The sequence below is a fragment of the Halichoerus grypus genome, chromosome 9 (genome assembly GCF_964656455.1).
Source record: "Halichoerus grypus chromosome 9, mHalGry1.hap1.1, whole genome shotgun sequence".
In the NCBI taxonomy this organism is placed as follows: Eukaryota; Metazoa; Chordata; class Mammalia; order Carnivora; family Phocidae; genus Halichoerus; species Halichoerus grypus.
Genome location: NC_135720.1, coordinates 15,026,087 through 15,050,110, shown reverse-complemented (window position 1 = coordinate 15,050,110; position 24,024 = coordinate 15,026,087). Strand labels below are relative to the sequence as shown.

The following is a 24,024-nucleotide window of genomic DNA, read 5'->3' as shown; positions in this document are numbered from 1 at the left end:
TGGGGCTGGATCCCAGGATCCCGGGATCATGATCTGAGCTGAAGGCAGACGCTTAACCGACTGAGCCACCCAGGCGTTCCTGGTTTTAATTTTTAAGGCAGGGTTTAGCAAAAATATGTGGCAGACTCTTCAACTATTACCAAATAGACATGATACACTTTTCAGGGGATTTATGGTGGAGGTCCTCTTTTGGAGGAGCTTTGAGATCAGTGCAGCCCTGGAGACTACAGGGCGGAGAGTGGGGATTGCTGCATGGTAACCTCTCTGCTGGTGAGCACTTCACATTGAATTCTGCCAACTGGAAAATCCAGATTTGTAAATCAACAACTGCAAACTGCATTATTATCAGATGGACAGTGTCAATAACATATCAATGCCAAAAGACTGCTTGACAGGGAGTTTGCAAACATAAAGGCTCTGAGTGGTTGTAAAGTGGACAAATTGTAAAGCCTTAATACTAGTATTCTTTCACCAACTCACCTAAAATATTCTTGCCTGTATTTGACTCTACCTCAAATCTATTGCTTCTTGGATTATTAAACAGACTTTTCCTTCAGGTTCTTAAAATCTCTCTGATTTATCTTTGTGTCCCCCGAAAAGGTGTGTTGAAGTCCTAACCAACATTATCTAAGACTGTGACCTTATGTGAGATACGGCCTTTACAGAGATTGATGAAGTTAAAATAAGGTCATTAGGATGGGCCCTAATCCGATACGACTGGTGATCCTATAAAAGGGGGAAATTTGGACATAGACACAGGAAGAGTTAGGATGGAAGCAGATGCTAAAAAGGAAAACAACCTGTCTCATGGAGCAGACATACCCAACACAACAGAATTGCTCATTGATAGAGATAAATACTAGCAAGTTAATATAGTCCCGGAGGTTGCAAGTTAGAGGAGTGGACAAAGAGCAACAAAATCTCTTGCAGGAGACAGATGTTCAAGGCCTACTTGAGCTGGGTCTCAGAGAACACCAGGGTTGGGCAGGCTGAGCAGTCAGGCCCAGAGGTCTGGTCTAACTGGAAGATGTGCTGAATTTTTAAGATTTGCACAGCCAGGGTTGTGGTCAGAAAGTCAGTCACCACAGGAATGAACGTGTGAGGTCTTTAAATCCGGGAAGGGAAGTGGAGTGAAGAGGATGAAGGATGGATAGGCAATTTTACTTGCAAGTAGGAAGGTTCAGGATTTCAGAGGCAGGGAAGAACAGGTAATGCAAGTTCAAGGGGAAAAGCCGGGTCATAGCGGATCTGGTGGCAAGAATCAGAGACATTAGTTGGCTGCCTGAAGAACGTAGCGGGGGGAGTAGAGAATAGTCTGGGGAAATAAGCAACATCCCAGCTGAAAAAGGCAGACACAAACAGGCAGAAGCCGTAGTGCTGAAATATTAGGAAAAGGAGTCCTAGGAATTCAGTTCAGGGCAGAAGAGAATTATGGAGACGATGCCAATGGTTCTCGCAGCAGTTTTATGATGAGAAATACCAAAGCAGAAGCTGCTTGTTCTCTTCCCTTCATGTGCACAGATTGGCAGGGTTGTGTGGCGGCTAAAGTGAACCGTAGAGCCACGGGGGCTGGTGGCTGCTGCGTGCAGTAAGTTCTCACACACACAGATGCAGGGAAAAAATGTTGTGTTCAGAAGACTGGCCACCGCCTGGGCTGGTTGGAGAAAGACTTTTCTCTGGAGGAGACACTGAGAGTCCATAAGATGATGGGAGACATCAAAAGTTGGGTGGATGGGATGGGCTGGCTGGTGAATAGTCAGGTATTACAGAGAAGCAAAAAGTTCCCAGATGGCTTTTTGAGGATGAGAATGGTATCTGAGAAAGGTGACTCCGGGCTTGTGTGGAAGCTAGCTCGGAGCAGAAGAGCCAGAGGAGGGCGTGTCCAGCTCTGAGGTTTGGGTTAGTTTTTTCTTTTCAAGTAAGTCTCAAATAAGGGCATTGATTAGGGTGGTGGCTGTGGAAATCGGGGAGAAAAGGTGAAACTAGCAATGAGGTGTTTCCCTGGACACGAATGCTGGATGTTGATGATGGAAAGAGCCAGGAGTTGTGGTTAGAATGGTGTTAATGTAAAAATGGGCACGTGAGGCCCAGGAATCACAAGAAGTCAACAGAGGCCAGATGGTTAACACAGAGGCAGCAGGTGACTGTGAGTGATTGAAACGTGCAATTGACTGGGTAAAGCCAGGAAATCCACATCTTGATTCTCAACTACCCAAGACAGAATTAGTGCCCAGCCTAATTTTTTTAAAACTTTATTTGTTAGAGAGAGAGAGAGAGATTGAGCGAGCACAAGCAGGGGGAGCGGCAGAAGCAGAGGGAGAAGCAGGCTCCCCGTTGAGCAAGGAGCCCGACGCGGGGCTCGATTCCAGGACCCTGGGATCATGACCCGAGCCGAAGGCAGATGCTTAACCAACCGAGCCACCCAGGAATCCCACCTGGCCTAATTTTTTTTTTTTTTTTTTAAAGATTTTATTTATTTATTTGAGAGAGAGAGAATGAGAGAGAGAGAGCACATGAGATGGGGGAGGGTCAGAGGGAGAAGCAGACTCCCTGCTGAGCAGGGAGCCTGATGCGGGACTCGATCCAGGGACTCCAGGATCATGACCCGAGCCGAAGGCAGATGCTTAACCAACCGAGCCACCCAGGAATCCCACCTGGCCTAATTTTTTAAAAGAAGTTTCTACGTTCCTCAGGAAGTCACAGACAGCTGCTGTCCCTTTGAATCCTTCCCTTTTTTGTCACGCAAATTCTCATGGTTAAGCCCATCTTTTCTTGTTTTGTGCACAGTGCAGAGTATAGAATAGTAAATGCAACCCGTGCACCTGTACATTGCTAAGAAAAGTCTGTCCTTTTTTTTGAGCACTTCTCCCTTCTTACTTTTCCTCATAGGTTTCATTATTTAACCCAGTGGTTCACCACTGGCAGCACATTAAAATCGCTCTGATTCTAAAAAAAAAAAAAAAAAAAAAAAAAAAAAAAATACCTATAGCTATCTCTCCTAAGGTTCTGATTTCATTGGTATGGCATGGGGACCACATATACTGTGTAAAAGCTCCTAACGTGTCACCAGGCTTGAAGGCCACTGGACGTTCAAGTTTCTCTGTACTTCCGAAAAGGTGAAGCCCAGCCTTGGGCAGAATTCAGGTGATGGGTTAGACTTATGTTCTAGGTTGATTTCATTGGTGTTTAATGGTCAGTCCACTCAACATGTCCCAGGAAAGCATTTGGAATGAACCACTGACTCACAGTCAGCTTGCTAATCCTTTACAGTCCTGAAAGTGTTTTTGCTACTTTGTCTGCATAATCATAGTATGGAAATTTCCAGCCAGATATTGTCTCTCTATTTTCCATGTTTCTTAATCAAAATCTAACAGAGTTATTAAATATAAGTGGCTTGTAGGTCATTGCTGTAGGATGAAATATTAACAAAACTAAACAAAACTAAAACTTTTTTTTCTTTTAAAACTATTTATTTTATACTTTATACTTTATAAAATACGTGGATATTTATTTTATACTTTGGGTTATAATCCCGTACTCCTTTATTTTGTTGCTCACATTGTTCCAGCTTTGCGAGAACATATATATTTTAAAATATAAAAGCACTCTCTCAGGGGCACCTGGGTGGCTCAGTCGGTTAAGCGTCTGCCTTCGCCTCAGGTCATGATCCCAGGGTCCCGGGATCGAACCCTGCATCGGGCTCCTTCCTCAGCAGGGAGCCTGCTTCTCCCTCTCCCTCTGCCTGCCGCTCCCCTTGCTTGTGCTCTCTCTCTCTCTGTCAAATAAATAAATAAATAAAATCTTTAAAAAAAATAAAAACACTCTATCAAAGAACTATGTCAACTTCAGGAACAGGAGAAAATGCTTTTTATTTTCCTTAATCAGTCTCATTTATACCATTCTTCCATCAGAGAAAATTCTGATTGCTTGTAATCTAAAAATTAGTGTTTATTTCCTCATGTGCTAAGATCAGAGAACAAATGACAAGGTTTCAAAGCTGAGTCAGGCAAATGTGCGACTCAGTGTTATAAGACATACTTTTCTCAATCCTCTGTAAGTCCACTGGTGGTCTGTTGCTCCTGGATTAAAGATGGACCCCTTGACATGACTCTTCTTAGGCTACACGGTAGAGTCACTATGGCCACTGTCACTTCCCTCATTGGTTTCCAGCTGCTGAAACTTTTTAAGGTTCTTAAAAGAATTTTTTTTTAATGTATTATCTTCCCCACCAAAAAGCTTTTGTGTATAGTAGTTTCTCTTTTTAGAAAATTCCTCCATGAGTGCCCCTTACCTCAAACCTATGCTTTCCATGCTTTGGTAACATTTATTAATTGGCTCATGCTTTTGTGGTGGCTGGCAAAGCTGAAATTTGTAGGACAGGTTGGCAGGCTGGAAACTCAGGCAGGAGTTCATGCTGCAGTCTTTAGGCTGAATTTCTTCTTCTCCAGAAAACCTCAGTTTTTGCTATGAAGGCCTTCAATTGATAGGATGAGGCCCAACCACATTATGGAAGGCAACTTAAAGTCAACTGATGGTAGATGTTAACCAGGTCTACAGAATATCTTCACAGAAACACCTAGATTAGTATTTGATTGAATAACTGGATACTACGGTCTAGCCAAGTTGACACATCAAAACAACCATTACGGTGAACAGGATAGAAACATGTTGTGAGTTGGAAAACATCGTAATGACAGGACAGTGGGATATGGGAATGGAGAAGGAGTGTGGGGGAGCACTTGACTTGGAATGGTCATCGGGAGATGACATTTGAACTGAGATATGGGAAGAGAAGAAGGGAAAGAATCAGTTATGCCAAGAATTTGCATCTCTACCAATTCCCAGATGATATGGATGCAGTTGCTCAGGCCCATACTTTGAGAAACATGGCGGCTTAAGGCTACACTTCTTTTATTATATGATTAATTCTGGGACAGCCCCTTAACATCTCAGAGTGATCATTTTCCTCAAAATCCCTATCTCACATGCCCCGAGAATATGGAGAAGGTAAAAATCTCAGAAGGGAAGCTTTGAAAGATCCTTGGAAAAAGCGAAGATCAAGGGCAGTGGCAGGGAAGGATGAGGCTTCCTGGGAAGTGACACTAAACACAGATTTCGTCCCTTTGTAATGAGCTATGAGACCATGATGCTGGGTTGTCACTCAGCCCGCGAGGGCCTCAGAGCTCAGTCTATGCAAGGAAAAGGTATAATAGACACACAGTTCTGGACTGTACTGTGGCGATGGACATGTGGAATGAGACTTGCCAGGGTGGTACGATTCAAGTACTTCGTTGTCAAATGATGTTTGTGTGCTTTGTGCAAAGGGGTTATTCTCGTATGACATCCTTTTTGTGGGAGGAGAATCTTGGTGCAGGAGGGATTGCAGAGAATCCGGGAGGGGACAGACGGACGTCCAAGGCTTTGTGAGCCTTACCCTCCATGTGAGTGGGCAGTGGGGGGAAGACTGTGGCCGGTTTACTTGGATGACCTCTAAGGTCATCACCTCACACCCTGTTGTCCTGGCTTGTCCTTGCCCCGTGCTCACAGTACTCCTGACTTTGACAGAATTTCAAAGTTACAAGGCTGCTCTGGGTAACAGATGCCCCAGAAGTGGCTGGTCGTGGTCTGTTTCCTGAGAGAATTCTCCTGATTCTGGTGGGGCCAGGACCAACCCCCAAAGTCAGATGTCCTTTACAAGCCCTGCGTGCCTGACCCTCCTGTACCCCCTCCAGTAAGAGGCTGCCTTTTCTGCCCTTGATCCGTTCCGGGCACGCTGCGGGCAGGGAGCTGTGCTGGGGAGGGGCCGTCCTGAGAGCGGACCTGCAGGGGGCCGGGGCTCTGTGAACTGAATATGCCCTTTCTTCATTTCATCCTTGCTGGACTTGATTTAGGGAGTAGTTAATGAAAAAGCATGCCCCATTTCCCCCTCAATTTTGTGTTTTTAAACACCACCACCAACAAACAACCATTTATACATACAAATGTTGCTTAAGGAGACATTTGGCTTTATGCAGGGGTCGAAACCTCTTCATAAAAGGGTGTAAACTGAACCTCTTGGAGTGCCTTTTGTTGACTTATTTTTAAAAATCTGTATTTTGACAAATGAAGAATTATTAAGGCATTTTATTCTGGTGGGCATCAGTGTGTCCTTGAAGAGAAATAGCAGCTATGTTGACTTCCTCGGCTTAACAAATTTCGCTCCAATTAGTCTCAACGACCAGTTATGGAATCCATTTGTTCTATTTATTGAAGGCGGTAGGGGGAAGGGTGCGTGAGAGGTTTGAGTTCCTTGAAGGAACATAAATGTGACCATTATGCAGAAAAGCAGGTCTCGTGGAATATAAGAAGGGAGTATTCACTGTGCCTTTAAATTTGTTCTGTGGGGCTGGTTGTTTCCCTGGATGAAATGCAAAGCAAATCTCAAGACTTTCTGGTCACTTCCAAGTAATAAAGGACCTCTAGTCACTAATTAATATAACCAGTCCAATGTAAATATCAAACCATGTGAGTTTCGTTTACTGCCACATCTCCTCCCCTTTCCCTGTTCAGGCCTCAAACAAGCTTGCTGCCTCCAGCAGCGTAGAGGGCAGTTGGCCTCTTTTTCTCCTCTCACATTTGTTTCCCTTTGTGCATCTTGCCAGCTAAATGTTTCATCCCTGCAGGGTTGAAATGGTCGGGGCCAGCACAGAGGAAAAGGGGATGAAATGTGGTGAGGTGGTGTCATGCTTTCTAGGTCTGACAGGTGTTAGGAGCTCATTCACGGGTACTTTTGATATACCCCCTGTTCCCCAGCTCTGGGGATCTTTCACTTGTGGATCCCTGCACGGGTAATATCACATCCTCTGGCTGGTTATGGATGGTCCCTCCTCAGCCTCGGAATCAACAATGCACTTCCTGTCGAGGTCACCTCTCCCCTTCGGACTGTCCTCTTAGGCTGAATCCAAATCGGACCTACATTAGTTATTTCTGGCAGTGGCCACCAGCTCCATCCTTTGCTTCCACCAACTTTGTGAGCACAGCCCAATCCCAACACAGCCACCTCTCCTGCTTGCCATCAGAGTAGTGGGCCAGGTTGTTTTGTCCTTAAGATTTCCAGGTGGATCAGACACTTGAGGCCACTGTGTCTGCCAGTTCTCAGCAGACACTTATCAAGTCTTCCCAGGAGTTGTGTGGAGGCCCCCTTTCCAGGGCTTGGGACGAATGTGGACATGTCCTACCTCTTCCGTCCGAGATGGAGGTAACACACAGCAAACAACTTGCTCTGAAAATCCTCTAATTCCCCAACTCCTGATCCTTTCATACTCTTGATGTGTGAGAGGAAGGAGTGAAATCCCCCTTGCTACCCTTTCCTCCCCCCCCCAATACTGCATGGTGGCCTTTGACTTTACTTTGTGTGGTATAACGTTTAAAGGGATCTTAGCCCAACATTGCAACAAAATGGCTCCATTTTAACATTCTGTTTGTATATATATATGTATAAATTTGACCAAAAAAACATGGTCCAGCTTTTTTAACCTACTGACTATCAAAACACTTAATTCAGTTAATAAAAAGAATAAAAGAATGAGGCTCATGTTTCTGCCACCAGGAGTCTCCATCATGTCAGCCTGAACTGATTCCTGAACTTAGTCTCCACCTTCAGGGAGTTTATAATATTATGTAGCAAATTAGCCTTATAACTGAGATTTCTGGACCTAAATAAAAGACTGTAGAAAGCTGGATATCATGAGATTTCCCCAAAATACCTATGTAGGCAGTAAATGCTGTTAATGATCATGAGGAGTTGGTGGTGATGGAGTAGAACTGTTGCATCCGGTCATGAATAGAGAGAACACCTCCAGGCTAGCTGGCCTGCTCTTGGGTGTATGGTGTTAGGAGCCCTCAGATCCATCCTATTCATACTTCTTGACTTTGTCAGCTGTGTAGTGAATCTGTGGCCCCTGGGTCATGTCATTACAGAGCTCCCCAGGGATCCTTAGGAGGAGAAGCCCATGCTGCGGACTGAGTTGGGACTCAAGAATTTCAGGGGAGACTTAGTGTAACTGTTACAAAGAGCTGACGCTGGCAGGGCTGGGACACTTGGACCCATGTGGCTTTCAGGGCATCTGCTGATCAGAACCTGTATTCCCTGCCTGTACTTCTTGAGAAATGGATATTGTTCGATAGTTCAGATAGTAATAAATACCTGGTAAGTGCTATATGATTCAGAACAACGGCCAAAGTGTCACAGTAACCTTTTATCTACATGAAGCTAAATAATAAATGTGGGTAATTTCATTCATTTATTCATTCATTCACTCATTCATTCATTCATTCATTCATTCTCTTTCCTTATATTTACTTAGTACAAATATGTGCCAGGCAGTATGCTAAGGGTCCAGCAGGATCTCAAAATCTAGTAAGAAACACAACGCCAGGGGCACCTGGGTGGCTCAGTCGTTAATGTCTGCCTTTGGCTCAGGTCATGATCCCAGGGTCCTGGGATCGAGCCCCGCATCGGGCTCCCTGCTCAGCAGGAAGCCTGCTTCTCCCTCTCCCACTCCCCCTGCTTGTGTTCCCTCTCTCGCGGTCTCTCTCTCTGTCAAATAAATAAATAAAATCTTAAAAAAAAAAAAAGAAACACAACACTACAATGATACCTGTGGTTCAAAGTGACAAATCCTGTAGTAGTAGATTGCCTACCCATTCCTCATGGAGGATTAAGTCTACTTGGTTAATTTGTTCATTTTAGTTCTGTGTACTTGTAATGTAAAAACACATTTTAAAAAATATTAGGGGAAGAGGATATTATTTGGATTTCTAAAAATCTGGAATAGAGTATACTTAACTGTGGAAAGGAGTCTCAATATAAAACCTCTGTGATGTCTATCTATTTATCAGAAAACTTGTAAATACGTAACAGTTGGGTTTCCTTCTAATATAGAAACAACTCTTTGGTTTCTTTTGCAAACAATGAAAAATTAGTCATAAATATAAAACCTCTTCTTTCCATGAAAAATGTGTTGAAGATCACAATCATTGTTTTCCTGCCTCTTATTGGTACCCACAGTCCCCAAATCCAATGGTCATATTTATTAATATGATATAAATGAAAGACTAAAAGATATGACTAAGGAAAATTGGGTGATTTGTGGTTTCAACTTTACTGATAATTTTGTACATAGAGGGATTCTAAATTACATTTGCTATTTGAGTTCCAAGCATTTTCATTGTATATCAAAGCATCTTACCTCCTGATATTGACAGTCTGCTTCAAAATATTTCTTTTTATTTTTATGGAAGCCTGTCATCCTGAGATGACAGCCACAGTTTTGTTAACAATCTCCTACTTATTTACAAAGGTTTAAAATCTGATGATGGATATTTACGTACACTGTACAATGCCTCACTGGGAGCAATAGCAGGTGGTTTTCAATGGGTCTGAAAACATTGTAAAATAGTAAAAACTGACATTTCAACAATTCATTCCAAAAACACACTGGATTCATAAGTGAGTTTCTGTTTTTCAAGTTGACATAGCTTGCTTCTGGTGTTAATGTTCTACTCCACACCTAAGGTGACACTATGCGTGGTTATTTTTTATCCTCAGGGAAACAGTCCTGATTTGTACTGAATTTCAATGATGTTGTGTTAAGCAAACTGTCATTTTGGAATGGTAGTAAGCAAGCCTTCAATAACAGCTCTTTATTTCATCTGAAACCTTTGGGCCACACAACTCTGGCCTTTAACACACTTTCTGTCACCTTTAATGCATTATTAGCTTGTGCCTCCGGGGCCCCAGTCATTGTTAACTACTGGAAAAATAATGGGCAAATTAACAAGTAGAACATGCATTTCTTCTATCATTGCATTTAATCTCTGCAACAACATTTTGAGGTAGAAATTGTCACAACTTTATAGATCATAGACTTAAATTTCTTCAAATTCACCCAGCCTCTAGGTGGTAGAGATAGCATTCATACTAAAACATGGGAAAAGATGCCCAGCCTCCCTGATTGTAAGGAAGTGCAAGTTGAAACTGCATAGAGATACTATTTTGAGAAAGATCAAAAAGTTCAAAGATTCACCGTATTTATGAGGGCGTGTGGGTTCAAACTGTGCGGCTGCTATTCAGGGTGTTTTTCGGCAACATCTGCTAAAATGGATACTGTACATATTTACATCCACGAGGATCGACTGATTGTAGAATTGTTGATAATGGCAAAAGACTGGGGGCAAACTTAATTGTCATTAATAGGGAGCTGGTAAAATAAATTATGTTTCTTCCATGCAGTGGAATACTATGCATTCATAAAAAAGAGGAAGACGTGTGTGTAGCAAAATAGAAAGCTATCCAAGATATATTATTAAAGAAAACAAAAAACATGACACAAAACATGATATATGCTACTATTTGGGTTTTTAAAAAAGAATGTGGAAGAGTGTGTGTGTGTGTGTGTGTGTGTGTGTGTGTGTTTCTTCTATCTGCATGAACCATCTCTGGAAGAAAACTTTTTTTTTTTTAATTAATTTATTTTTATTATTATGTTCAGTTAGCCAGCACATGGTACATCATTAGTTTTTGATGTAGTGTTCAACGATTCATTAGTTGCATATAACACCCAGTGCTCATCACCACATGTGCCCTCCTTAATACCCAGCTAAAAACTGTTAACATCCGGGGCGCCTGGGTGGCTTAGTTGGTTAAGCGTCAGACTCTTGATTTCAGCTCAGGTCATGATCTCAGGGTTGTGAGATTGAGCCCTGCATCAGCTCCATGCTGTGCATGGAGCCTACTTGAGATTCTCTCTCTCCCTCTTCTTTTACCCCTCCCCCCTCTAATCAAAACAAAACAAAACAAAAGAAAACAAAACAAAACTGTTAACATCCATTGCCTCCAAAGGGGAAATTGGTGAGTGGCAGGCAGAGATGAGAGGAAATCTTCTCAAGATGTCTTTAAAAATAGCTTTGGCAGTTTAATACAGAAACCACATTTTATACTTAAAATGTTAAAGTGAATTGATATCTGTAAAGCAAATGGTAGATGCTCAGTTAACAACCATCCAGATTTACTTTAGACCTCTGATGAGGTGTAGAGATACCAGTAAAGAAATCAACTTTACAGAAAGGGTGTGTTTGGATGTTTTGGTTGTCATCATACCGATCTGAAAGAAAAGTCTCCAGAATTGGGGATCATGCTCATACTGCACTAGCTTGGTGTGAACAGAAATAATCCTCACCACCAACCCAGTTTACAGAGAGGTTAAGACAATCTGGTTTCCTTTGCCAACGTCTTTCCTCCCCACATACGGGTTGGGGTGACAGATGATGAAACCTTGAGTAATATACACAAGGCCAACACAGCCACTGTGAGTGAGGCCCCCAAGCAGTGCAGGCTGAGACTCATGAGGTTCTGGTTCAGAGTTTCTATGGAAATTCCTTTAAATGATGTTAGGAGTATAAAACCAAGGTTGCAAGTGCTCCTGACCACTCAGCAAATGCTAGATTACCCAAAACAGGAAGCGGGTATGGGGGGCAGAGATGGAAAAGTATGTTAAGTATATAGTGAAGGGTGAATTTGAGCTGATTGGGAAACACTCATTTGAATGAATGCAGCATTTATTTTCAAGAATAAGCATGTCCAAATTCATGAGCAAAACGGTATTTACTTCAATCATTCTCATGCCGGCTTTGAAAAAGCTAAATTATCACATCAGAAAGAGTCCGAGACCACGTGTTTCCATGAAAAGAAGACCCTGTGGGAATGGGACTGTCAGGCTTAAACTTTGAGACATTTGACACAGGTATCTAGAAATGACTTCAGTACCTTTGTGTTCCTCTGTCTCTAGCATCATGACGTAGGGAAAAGCTGGGTGGAAGCTTAGGTATTTGGAATGGTCTCACCTTCAGTTTTCCTTTGGGAAAATGGTTAGTCTCTCTGATTGGACTGCTCTGGAGCACACCCAGCAGAGCCTAACTTGGCCCCAGGTACTGCTTGTGCTTATTTATATTAGATGATTAATTGTTTATGCAAGAACCAAAGACTGTCCCTGGGAGGAAGAAGGGCATGCCTTCATTGCAGCACTCCAAGGGTTAACTGAGGGATGGTTTGATATAGCTCATGTCCTGTCCTTTTCGAATTTTCAAACCTCTTGAGAAAGACTGTCACGGGACATGCTTCACTTATGGATACCTCCTCCCAGGCCCTGTGCTTTCCTTTTCATGCTTCTGTGCCTCCGCAAGTAGAGATTTCTTTGGTTTAATAAGATTTCCTTTTTTAAAATTCAAATACCTGCATGTCAGGTAAGAATGGAAATTAGTATGATCAGATGTATTTCTATAAACCAAAATTAAGGCCTTGAGCAAACTGGAGTTTTGATGGGATGGGGAGTTGGGAGGGTGAGGGAGGTGTTCAGCTTGAACTCTGGGTACCCCACTGACATCCACAAAGGGCCCTGGGATGTTTGTGTTGAGGAAGGAGTATCAGTTATGGGGCTGCTGAAAAGGAAGCCGAGGGAGTTGAGGACACACATGTGAGAGAGAACCCCTTGGCTGAGCTGACATTTTTTTTACCTTAGAATTCTGGGTCTCAGTGGGGTGGCCCATGTTGATTAGACTTCAGAGAAGAGAGAAGCTTACCAGCAGGTAAGGAAGGGTAGAGATGTATTAAGGACAGAACACTGAGGGGAAGGGCAGGGTGGAGAAAAGGGGAAAAATTGCAGTTTGTACAATTCAGCCATTTATTAGCATTTGGCATAAAAGTCCATAGAATTATCCTTTCTTTGTCTTCATAGTGCACAAAGCTGTTGGCAAATGTCACTGAAAGTAATGTCTTTACTCAAGAACTGACCAAAAGTTTGCCACTAAATTCTTCTGAATCTCTGAGTGTTTATAATGTGAGTCCCAATAATCTTTCCAGTTCTTTTAAGAGGCTATGGTTTTTAGGAAGGCTAGCACATTTTGATCATAAAGTGGTTTCCTTGAGGAGTACCATAGCAAAACGGAAAGGACCTTTAAGTCTTCCAAATTGGATTCTCTTGATAATTGAAATGTATCAAAACAATGAATTTTTTGATTAAAGGTACTATAATTTGCAAGTTTGTACAATTTAGCAGATACAAGAAGGATTTCAAAGGCTTGTTTTTTGTTTTATTTTGTTTTTAGCTAGAAAGTTTGATTCAAATGCTATTGTCCTAAGAGTCAGACCTAAATGAACTCTCTTCTGAGGAGTAATGAATGGGAGTAGCATAACTCATTTCTTCATGTTATAAGGCAAGTTATTTCTTTGACCACAAGTTGTTTCAATGTTTTAAACTTATTTTCTCAAATCCTTCTCCCCATTTCTTTACCAGTGATCTGAGAATGTGGAAGCAGTCTTGTGTTTCCCAAAGAGTTGGGGATTTCTAAGACTCTGAGAATAGCCCACTGAGCCACCAAGTTTATGTCTTAATTTGATTTATCCTAATCATGGGCCACACTAAGAGAGGAAAAAATGCAGTATCCACCCGGAGCTGCTGGGGTGGAGTAGAAAGCATGATGGATCCTAAATTTGAAGACCCAGGTGCTGGTCCATTTCCCCTAGCCATATGACCTTTTGCAAGTCTCCTATGCCTTTCTGGGTCACAGTTTTCTTGTAAATACAATGAAGAGATTGGGCTTGATAACCCATAAAGGGACCATCGATTCTAATAGCTTGTTATGTGATAAAAAATCAGATTTATTTGGAAAATATGAATCTGCTTCCAAACTTTCCCCTAAGCTCTGGTTCTAAAGTATAGCCATTATATCCATTCCTTTTGTGTTAAGTTATTGAGGAAGTCAGTTAACAATGCAAATGTGATATCTGGGAGGGGTTTAAGCATTCATTTTTCAAACAATGTTTATTGGGGGCCAACTACACATCAGGCATTATACTAGGCAATGGACTGGTGACTTGGAAAAAGAGAGCCCTTGTGTGCCTCTTTTGCATTTATGGGTCAGTGGGAGGATACAGAGAAATACACAGGAAATTCCAACGGCATGATAAGGGCTATAACTGGGGATGTTTAGGGAGCTATGGGCATTTATAGGAGAAGCACCCATTAGGAAATCAAGGAGATCAAGGAAGGCTTCCTGGTGGCTGTGATGTCTCAAGGGAGACTTGGAGGATGGATAGGAAGGAGTAAGTCTGATGAAAGAATGGAAAGAAGATTCCAGGTAGAGTAAATCACATATGTGACTATTTAGACTTAGAATCCAGAAGGTTAGAGGAACTTGAAAGGAATTCAATATGGCAGTGGCACAATACCTGTGTGAGAATGGGTGGGGACTCTGGAGAAGTTCTTTTACTGTTGAGGAAGATTACTCTTCTTGCCGTGTAGAGGGTGGACAGGGAAAGGAAGAGGCTGGAGGCATAGCTTGGGAGAGAAGAGAATGGCCTGAAAACAGTAACAAGAATGAGAAAAGAGAGTAGACTCAGAGCAGTCAGGGAGATGGAAATAAAGATTTGTGATGGGTCAAATGCAGAGAGTGAAAAAAATATGGCAAGGCTGCAGACTGGATTTTTTTGCTTACACAGCTACATGAACAGCAATACCGTTTGCTGAGATAGGAGACAGAAAGTAGAGTAGGTCTGGGGACAAGAGAAGTTAATTTTGGACAAGTTGAACCTCAGATGGCCAGTCCATAGTAGGTGTGCAATAAATATATATTGAATGAATGAACATGCAAGTAAAAATGTCTAACAGGTATCTGGAAATGTGGCCCTCCTAGCCAGCAAAGACATCTTGGGTGGAGATATCTATTTTTTAGGTCTGCAATGTACAGATGACACTTAAAACCCTGGGAGTGGTTGAGATCATCCAGGGGAAGAAGTACAGAGGGACAGGAGGGCCTAGGGGCTGAATCTGGAGGAATATCAATACTTGAGTACAGAGGCAGAGATGCTCTTGGAAGTGGCAGAGTAGGAAGGATCATTGAATAGGACTAAACACTAAACCCCTAGAGGTAAGTTCTGTGAGGGCAGAGATATTCATATGGCTTATACTTGGGTGGTTGCTGTGGACAGAATTGTGTCTCTCCAAAATTCATATGTTGAAGCCCTAACCTCCAAGGTGACTGTGTCTGGAAATAGGATCTTTGGGGTGTAATTAAGGTTAAATGAGTTCATAAGGGTAGAGTCCTAATCTAATAGGACTGTGGTCTTATAAGAAGAAGAGAACATTCTATCGGCTCTGTGAGGACACAGGGAGAAGGCGACCATCTGAAAGCCAGGAAGCAAACCCTCACTAGAGTCTGACCATGCTGGCACCCTCATCTCAGACTTCTAGTTTCCAGAACTGTAAGAAAGTAAATGTCTGTTTTTAAGCCACCTAGTCTATGGTGTTTTGTTATGGCAGCCTGAGCTAACTAAGATAGTATCCAGTGCTTAGAAATGGTCCTAGTAAATAGGAAGTAATCAACATTTTTTAAATTGAGATATATTTGATATAGCATTGTATTATCGATATATCTTTTTGAGTCAACTGAATAAATGAATCATTCCCTGGCATGGTCATAAGTATGTCACTTCCTTGAGACAGTGTGTTTGTAGTTGAGGGGGTTGGGAATAGGGAGAAACACTGGCTAGCATGGAGGTCCTGGGTGCTTAGGGGGAGTGGGACGGAACCAATTATCCAGATGAGTATGGTAACAAAATAGGAAGAAAGACCTGAAGAGGCTCAACATGCACAAATCTCCTTTTTTTTTTTTTTTACCATTTGGCTAAGGCTGGTTCTGAAACTGGGCAAGGTTCTTGGTTGATTACTAGGTGTGTGTGCGTGTGTGTGTGTGGGTGCATGTGTGCGTGCAAAGGCCCTCCTCAACATTAGATAGGACTATTTGAACCAATGTGAATTTAGGCCCAGTCTGGATGTTGCTCTCTACAGAGAATACCCTAAGCTGGCAATGAGATTTCTCAAGTACATAGCAGATAAAGCGAGGCAGAGGGACACAGTGTAATAATAACTGGAATAATTGGAATTCTTTTAGCATGTATGACACTTACAATGAAAGCACTTTCTAACGTGGCTTCTGCCACATGCAGTATAAGTAAAATACATGAAAAAATTCTAAAATATTTAAAAAAAATTTTCAAGAAAATGTAAGATGAAAGTTACTAAATTCTGTTAAACTGGTGAATTAAATCTAAATCACTTACTGATTCTCAGTACAGCGTCGCCATTCTGCCTGATAACCCAAAATTCAAACTACCTCTATCAACTCCTGGGTAGGAAGCCAGGAAATGGCATCTGAATCCCAGGGTTTGTGAGACTAAGGATCTTGGGGTTTGATTCTTGGCTTTTAAGTTATTTTATTAAAAAAAATTTTTTTTTGGAGAGGCAGTGGGAAGAAAAGGCTGTTTAAGAACATGTTAATGAATACTGATTACACTTGGCTTATTACATTGTATCTTTGCAGGCTTATGTAACATCTGATCATGTAAAGCCTGTTATACTTCAAAAAGGTCCATGGATCCAGTGTTAGTAAAATTCTGTGGCCTTGAAGGAGCTGACCCCAGGGAAAGCATTCTCACTGAGAGGTTAGCTCTGTGCTTCGATGCCTGGGCAAAACTGCATGCCCAGTACTTGACTGGTTGTGTCATTGGTTGGAAATACATGCTCCAATTTGTCCACATTCTGGGCCAAAAGGCAAAATAAATCTATGGTGATAGAAATTAGGACAGTGGCTGTCTATACGGGTTGGGGGTTGACTAGGGTGGGGCATGAAGGGAACTTTCTGGAGGGATGGAAGTACTCTATCACCTCCCTGAGATGGTTGTTACAAGGGCATATCTAAACTCACCAACTGTACACGTTAAGATATGTGCATTTCACTGCATACAAGTTTCTCCTCATAAAACAAAAATCAAAGGTCAGTTGAAAAAAGTCTAGGAGCTAATCAAAAACCCTTAAAACAAATAGGCTGAATTATTTTTAAAAATGAGCGAAACTTAAAAGGAAATTCTTCATTTTTCTTTTACTTTGGAGGAAAATGGATGGTGTCAAATAAATGCACAAAGACAAGCTCCCAAATGGAGCATTTTAATTTTTTTTTAGAGCGAGAACAGGCGCGTGTGCGCACACAAGTAGAGGGGGAGAAACAGCAGGAGAGGGAGAGAGAATCCCAAGCAGGCTCCACACCCAGCAGGGAACCCGATGTGAGGCTCGATCTCACCACTCTGAGATCATGACCTGAGCTGAAATCAAGAGTTGGGACGCTTAACTGACTGAGCCACCTAGGCGCACCCCCAAACAGAGAATTTTTAATCAAAATAATGATCAGTTTAGACACAGCTAGACCTTCGTGTTTTGGAGAGAAGGAACCATCTCTAGTAGCATAAGCTGTTTTGGAAATAATTCCACGTTTATTTCCTTTCATGTTTCTGTTGGAGGAATAATGTTTTTGTAAATGTAAAAAGCTTTTAATGGAGCTAGAGAAGAAACTATGTTTGGTCATAGTATTATCTGGTTACGAACTAAAAATTCAGAGCTCTCTTGTGAGTCATGCTGCCAAGAATTGCAGGCTTAATCTTCAAGATTGTATGAATTTGAATTTTGACTTTATGGCCTCAGTCGGTATGAGGATACAAAGATAATCTTTTAGCAAAAGCACTTTTGAAAATGGTAGAACGTTACATGGAAAGTTAGCTCTTAGAGATAGTTATCAGATAGATGTGATCCTATTTTATTCTTCTAAGTACCTGGATTAATAAATTAGCCAATATTTGATGACCTGATATGACCAGGCACAGTGCTAGGCCCTCAGTGAGTTCCCAAATAACTCTATGCAGGCCTTGTTCTCAAGGAGCTTCTGAGCAGGACAAGGGGATTAAAAAGTATATTAATAACTCATTCAAGGAAGAATGTAATAAATGCATGAGAACACCATTGGCGTTCAGTGGAGAGGAAATTCCTTTTAAAAAGGGAATAAAGGAAGACATTATGGATGTGGTGGCATTTGGGCTGGACCTTGAAAAAGAGTGTGCTTGCCCCTGACAAGCCAGCCAAGCAGGGGTTGTAGGCAGAGAGAATGTCATCAGGAAGGCTGTGAGTGCTCAGAGCTCCGGCGTTTTGTTTTGGCTGCAACACGGGGTTACAGGTGGGAGGAGATACAGGGGGCAGGAGGAAGACCTGAACCCCTGGGGGAGCTATGATCTGGGGAAAAGGTAGAAGCGGGTCATCAGAAGATGGATCCTGGAGCAGTAAGAACCCAGGAGCTAAAAAGCAGTAGGATTTAAGAAGTAGGGGAAGAAAGAGGCAGACAGGTCCCTAGGAGGCTCTTACAACAAGTCAGGTAATGCGGGCTGAAGAAGCCTGATGGAAACAGTGGAGGAACAGGGAGAGGGAGCACATCTAGAATGCTCAGCAGTGGGCAGGGAGGGGCAGACAGCTGGCTCAGAAGACTGAGAGACTGTCATCCAGCGACCGCGACCAGAGGGACAGTGATGCTGTTCATAGCCCAGAGTTGAAAGACTCGTCATGTTTGTGGGAGAGAGAATGATGACTCACATTTTGAGCCAGCCAGAAATGCCCAGGAGACACTGGAAAAGTGGGTCCGGGGGTGCACTCAGCGCTGGAACTAGAGAGAGAGACATCCGACCCTTTTTCACCTCCCAGTGCCCGCAGTCGTGGCAGTGGGGGGAGCACGTGCCCTGTGACCGCGTGGAGAGGGCCGAGGGGAGAGCTGGGAGCCCACTGCATGGGGCAGGGTGGGGGGTTGTTTGCCAGAAGCAGTAAAGGAAAACTGGCAAGGTGCAGTACCTCTCCCAGCCTTGTCCCCAAGCCTGGGAGATGAATCTGACCAGAAAGAGGGAAGAGAATGCTGGAGAGAAAGCATTCAAGAAAAACTGCCTTTAGTGGACTAACCTTGACTGCTGGTCTCAGAATAATCAATGTCTATGAAGATTATTTGCGGAGTCTCCTTCATTTCTCCTTCTTTCTTCCTTCTTTTTTCCCCCTCTCCTGCCTTCCCTTCTTCCGTCCTGCACATCCACATTTTTGGACTGGCCTAGTGCATGGGTGGCCACTGTTGACCTAAGGAGGAGTTAGGATTCACCACTGTCACCTACAAAGGGTAACTGTCTTTTCAATATTTGTCTTTATAGCCAGTTGTGGAGGAAGCCCTTCTCTGCTCCAATATTGCAATGTTTGGGGTCTTTGAAAGCATGAAATGTATATTTGCAATATGACAACATTAACATTCTTGTAACTCTTTTCTATATAACTTTTTACTTCTTTCTCTGTACCATTCTGGAGAGCCACTCATTATATCTTGGTAACTGCATAGGGTCCCAGGGCCAGAGACTGGCTGCTCCTGGCATTGTGATTGGAGTCATTTAATACCCAAGGCCATGACTAATATCTGGTAACAAGGGTTCCACTAGGTGTCACGTGTCCTGGGACCTTGGGTGAGGGCAAAAACGGAGCACCTTATTATTGTGTGTTAGTACCATGGTCGGGAGAAAAGTTGAGGACCAGGTGGATCCATCCAGGGCACCACTGTGAAATGAGAGACCCCCCCACTCTCCGTGACCAATGCCAGTACAACTAGAAAGCCTAATATCTGTTTAAAACGGAGGTACCCACCTTTGTCTTATCTTCATACCCCAGGCTTTTAATAATAAATTTTTTTCTGTATGTTTACAGAAAGCAGTCAACTGAGCTATTCGTGGAAAGGTTTGTGGGTTTGGTTAACGAGGTGGAGGAGTATTACATTTCAGCTGGAAACACATCCCTAGAATGCCAAAACATTTATTCCAAAGTCTGGTTTCCTGGTGCAATCGGAGGCACGGCAATAGTGGGTCTGTTCAGAGACTTGGGGAGGGGGGACCCACTGGGGCCAGCAAGGCATTTGATCCAAGTGTATTCCAGAAGGCTTTTATTGTTAAATTATATTCTTCAGGATAAACCGCCCATGTCACATTTTGTAAACTTGATATCCATACACTTTTGACTGGCATTCTATTTTAGCCATAAGCTTATGATTTTACAGCAAGCCTGTTTTCCCTCTTGCTTAGGGTGGCAGCAGAAATCATGGGGACTTTCCAGGCTCCAAGGATAAGGAGCAAATGGGACTGGGGTTTTGTTTCTCCCCAATAACAATCACTCTAGCTGTACCACTCGGCTCTCCCTGAACAGAGAGCAAGCTTCTCCTCACTCCCCACTGCCATTCATCCAGTTCCACACAGCAGCCCAGCTGCTGTGTTTGCCGGGAGGGGCTGCCAAGTGCCCTGCCTACTGGCTGCTTCCCGCATCCCTGCCATTCCACACACAAACACATCCACACACGCTCTGCCTCGCTCACACACACGGAGCTACACGCACATGCGAGCACATTCCTTCCTTCCTTCCTTCTCCCTGCCTCAGCCCTCGACTACTACAAGCCCATGGAACATTTCTGGAAAGACGCTCTTGATCCAGCAGGGTAGGATTGTTTTGATTTCTCTCTTTGTAGCTTTAGCATTTTGAGAAAGCAACTTACCTTTCTGGCCAGTGTCTGTATCCTAGCAGGGAGATGAGGATTTGTTGTTTTCAATGGGTTTATGTGTGCATCTCCTTTTTCTTCCAGGACTTGTAGGATTCTTTGTGTAATTTATGTGTAATTTGGCGGGTGCAGGTTTTTAAGAGCCCCATGAAGGGCTTTTGCCTGTGTTTAAAAAAGACACTTGAAAATTGAAAGTGTGATTTATGGAAACGAAATCATCTGTAAAAAATTGCTTTGGAAAGTGATGGTTGCTGGCCATAAAGAGAAATATCTGTGATTCACCTAATGTGTTTTAACCCTTTCTTTGCTTACAATCTATGGTTATTGATGCTAAGCTCAATTTTGTCTTCATATTAAACCAACTACATCTGCATAGTATCCAAAAATGGTCTGTTTGTTCTTATAAGAACTAGGTAAAATGTATACTTATTAGTATAAAAAAATTTTAAGAAATTACTGTTAGTAACAGCAACCGTGGCATTTATATGTGTCACGAACATTTTGTTAGGTAATCTGTTGGGTGTTTGGGATAGCAATTAAAGCAAAGCATTAATGGTCATATCATATAGTTGTATCAGAGTCTTTTAGGCTGGGGCAAAGGAAGTTTATTAAAAAGTATAAACTCTCCGGGACTGTGGGTGCACAGTAGATTTACCACATCTCGTGTGTGTGCATACATACATATATTGTTTGTGTGTGTATGCTTAGATTTTAATTCAGTTCAAAACTTTTTTCTATTCCTTTTTCATCTGAATATTTGATTCTGCATATCAGAGTGAAGTAAATGGAGAAGGTCGAACCGCAGGAATAAAGAACAGAAATGGAGCATTGCATTTCAAAATTTGTTGGTTAGACCAACAGTGTAACATAGTGGCCAAAGATTGGGTTAATGAACTGAGGTTACATTTCGTATGAAAAGGTCACATTTCATATTTAGCTTTCTGAAGTTTTGGTTGCATAACCTGTGGAAGACGCGAACACCCATGTGCGCCTAACCAAAGGTTTTTGTGAATCATCATTCACATGAGAATTCATAATGGGAGCAAGTACAGTACTGTGGTCCAACACAAACATACAAGTCAGGCTGGGAGCATCTCAGAAGGTCGTGGCTCGAAGGGACCACTTGGGGGGAGTTTTGCCGCTGAGGAAACAGGTCTGGCACCATTCTGCTGCTGGCAAAGTGCAGCTCATTCCTATAGGTACACCTTGAATCTTCGCCCCCCCTCTCCCCAGATGTCTCCTCTCAGTCCCTGCAGCTGCTAAATATAGCTGTCTGTGGCTGGTTGCACATGCAACTGAGCACCCCATTCTATCTGCCATATCTCAGTAACAGAGTGGTCCTCCCCAGGGTCATTCTATGTACACACTACATATTTCCAGCCAACTAGGAGAGTGGATCAAACAGAAAGAGAGACAAACAGAGATAGATAGGAGTCTGGCATGGGGCACATAAGGCAGCACGGTGGAGAAAGCCGGCCTCTGGATGAGTCTGGCGAGTTTGTTTTAAACCTCGTCTTCCCCGGGCCACCTTTAGGAGATCGCTCTGCGCCCCCGCCCTCCGGCAGTGAAATTTAGCCTCCATCCAGCAGCGACGAGTAAAGTAAAGTTCAGGGAAGCTGCGTTTTGGGATCGCTCCAAAACGAGTTGCGCCTGGAGTGATGTTTAAACCAATGTCAGTGCAAGGCAACAGCCCCTGGCCGGCTTCCAGTACCTTTGTAATGCATATGAGCGCGGGAGATCGGTACTTAAAGTTGGAGACTCCGAGCCCGGGAGTTGGCTGAGCGCACTCGCGCCCGGCTGCACTTGATCGCGTCTGGCCGCCCCGCTCCACGGGACCGGCCGGCTCCCGGGGCAGGGCCAGAACTCGTTCCGTGGCGGGACATGCGCTGCGCCACCTCTAACAGCGGGCTGTGCTCTTCTTCCAGGTGGCCGGTCGGCTGCTGAGCCCTCTGCCGCGCGGGGAGACGGTGCGCGCCCTGCCCGCGGCCACTGACCATGACTATGACCCTCCACACCAAAGCGCCCGGAATGGCCCTGCTGCATCAAATCCAAGGGACCGAGCTGGAGACCCTGAACCGCCCGCAGCTCAAGATCCCCCTGGAGCGGCCCCTGGGCGAGGTATACGTGGACAGCAGCAAGCCCGCCGTGTACAACTATCCCGAGGGTGGCGCGTACGACTTCAACGCCGCTCCCGCAGCCTCCGCGCCCGTCTACGGCCAGTCCGGCGTCGCCTACGGCTCCGGGTCCGAGGCGCCGGCGTTCGGCGCCAACGGCTTGGGGGGCTTCCCGCCGCTCAACCGCGTGTCTCCGAGCCCGCTGGTGCTGCTGCACCCGCCGCCTCAGCTCTCGCCCTTCCTGCACCCCCACGGCCAGCAGGTGCCCTATTACCTGGAGAACGAACCGAGCGGCTATGCGGTGCGCGAGGCCGGCCCTCCCGCTTTCTACAGGTACCCGCGCCGCCCGCCGCGCCACGTCGGGGTGGCAGCTGCGCGCCCGGCGGGCGGGAGGGAGCGAGGGGGGCCCGCGCGGCCGGGAGCTCGCGGGAGGCCGTAGGCCGCGGGGCTGGGCAGCCGGCAGCCCGGCCGCAGGAGCCGCGTAACTCGCGGCCCGGCCGGGCTGTGGGGTGGCGTGGTGGTGGGGCTGGGGGGGGGGGGGTAGGACTTGTGGATCTTGCTTTCGAGAGCCAAGTTCTCTCGCCTGGCAGCTTAAAGAAGATTCTATTCTCTATCCCCCTACCATCTGCGTAAGCGGCAGATCCGAAAACCCATGGGCTTCCTAACTCATTTTGGAAAATCGTACAAAGCGGCGGTTATTTGTGTGTGTGGGGGGAACACCCCAAAGCAAATAAACACAAAGCTCTTGGAGTCCCTAGTGAATGTCCCGTCTTGGTATTTAAGGCTGGAGGTGCGTAGGGTTGGTTAGCGAAGCTCAGAGTTTTATTATTATTATTATTATTATTATTAATTGAAATTGTTTTAATGTGCTCGCAAGATTTCCTTTCATCTACAATTTCTGATTGGAGATATGCACGCTATTATTATGATGACGATGATTTTGTTTGTTGTAGCAAGCAGTGCTTGCACCTACTTTCCCTCCTTTCTCTCCATCCCAAGTTCGAGGCTTTGGGATTGAATTGTTCTCCTCAAAAGAGCAATAGAGGAATTGAATGTCTTAATGAGTTTCTGATTTCTGAGTTATCTGGCTGGGTACGTGTTGGAGCAGATTGCTGGCATATGACTTCTGACAGCCGAAAATTTATAGGTGTCTTGTGAGTTTAAAACATGCCATATGGAAGAGTGTTTTGAAATAACCCTCGTGCCAGCTAAATTACGTTCTGGCCTACCGGCAGAGCGTGCCCCGGGAATGGTGTGCGGGGTCAGCTCGGTTGTGCACCTTTTAGTCGCTGTAGAAGTGTTAGGAGTCCAGCACATACAGAAACGCATTTGTGACTTAAGTGGCCAGTTTTGGGTCCTTACATCCCCAAACCCCAAGGATTATACTTTCCTCCCCTCCCTTCTCCTACTACCCCTTTTGACAGTTTCT

General features: G+C 44.1%; 1 protein-coding gene across 3 annotated transcripts in view; it reads left to right on the top strand.

Moving 5' to 3' along the window:
• Positions 1–24,024, top strand: part of ESR1 (estrogen receptor 1) — a 361,147-nt gene that overhangs the window by 76,251 nt on the left and 260,872 nt on the right. The window contains exon 2 of one of the 3 annotated variants that reach the window (XM_036072959.2): positions 22,407–22,928. In XM_036072959.2, the coding sequence (XP_035928852.1) occupies positions 22,477–22,928 (452 nt within the window). In that variant the 5' untranslated portion in view covers positions 22,407–22,476. Of the gene's footprint in view, positions 1–22,171; positions 22,929–24,024 lie in introns of those variants that run through there. The other 2 variants (XM_078054566.1, XM_078054567.1) reach the window with 2 other exon arrangements.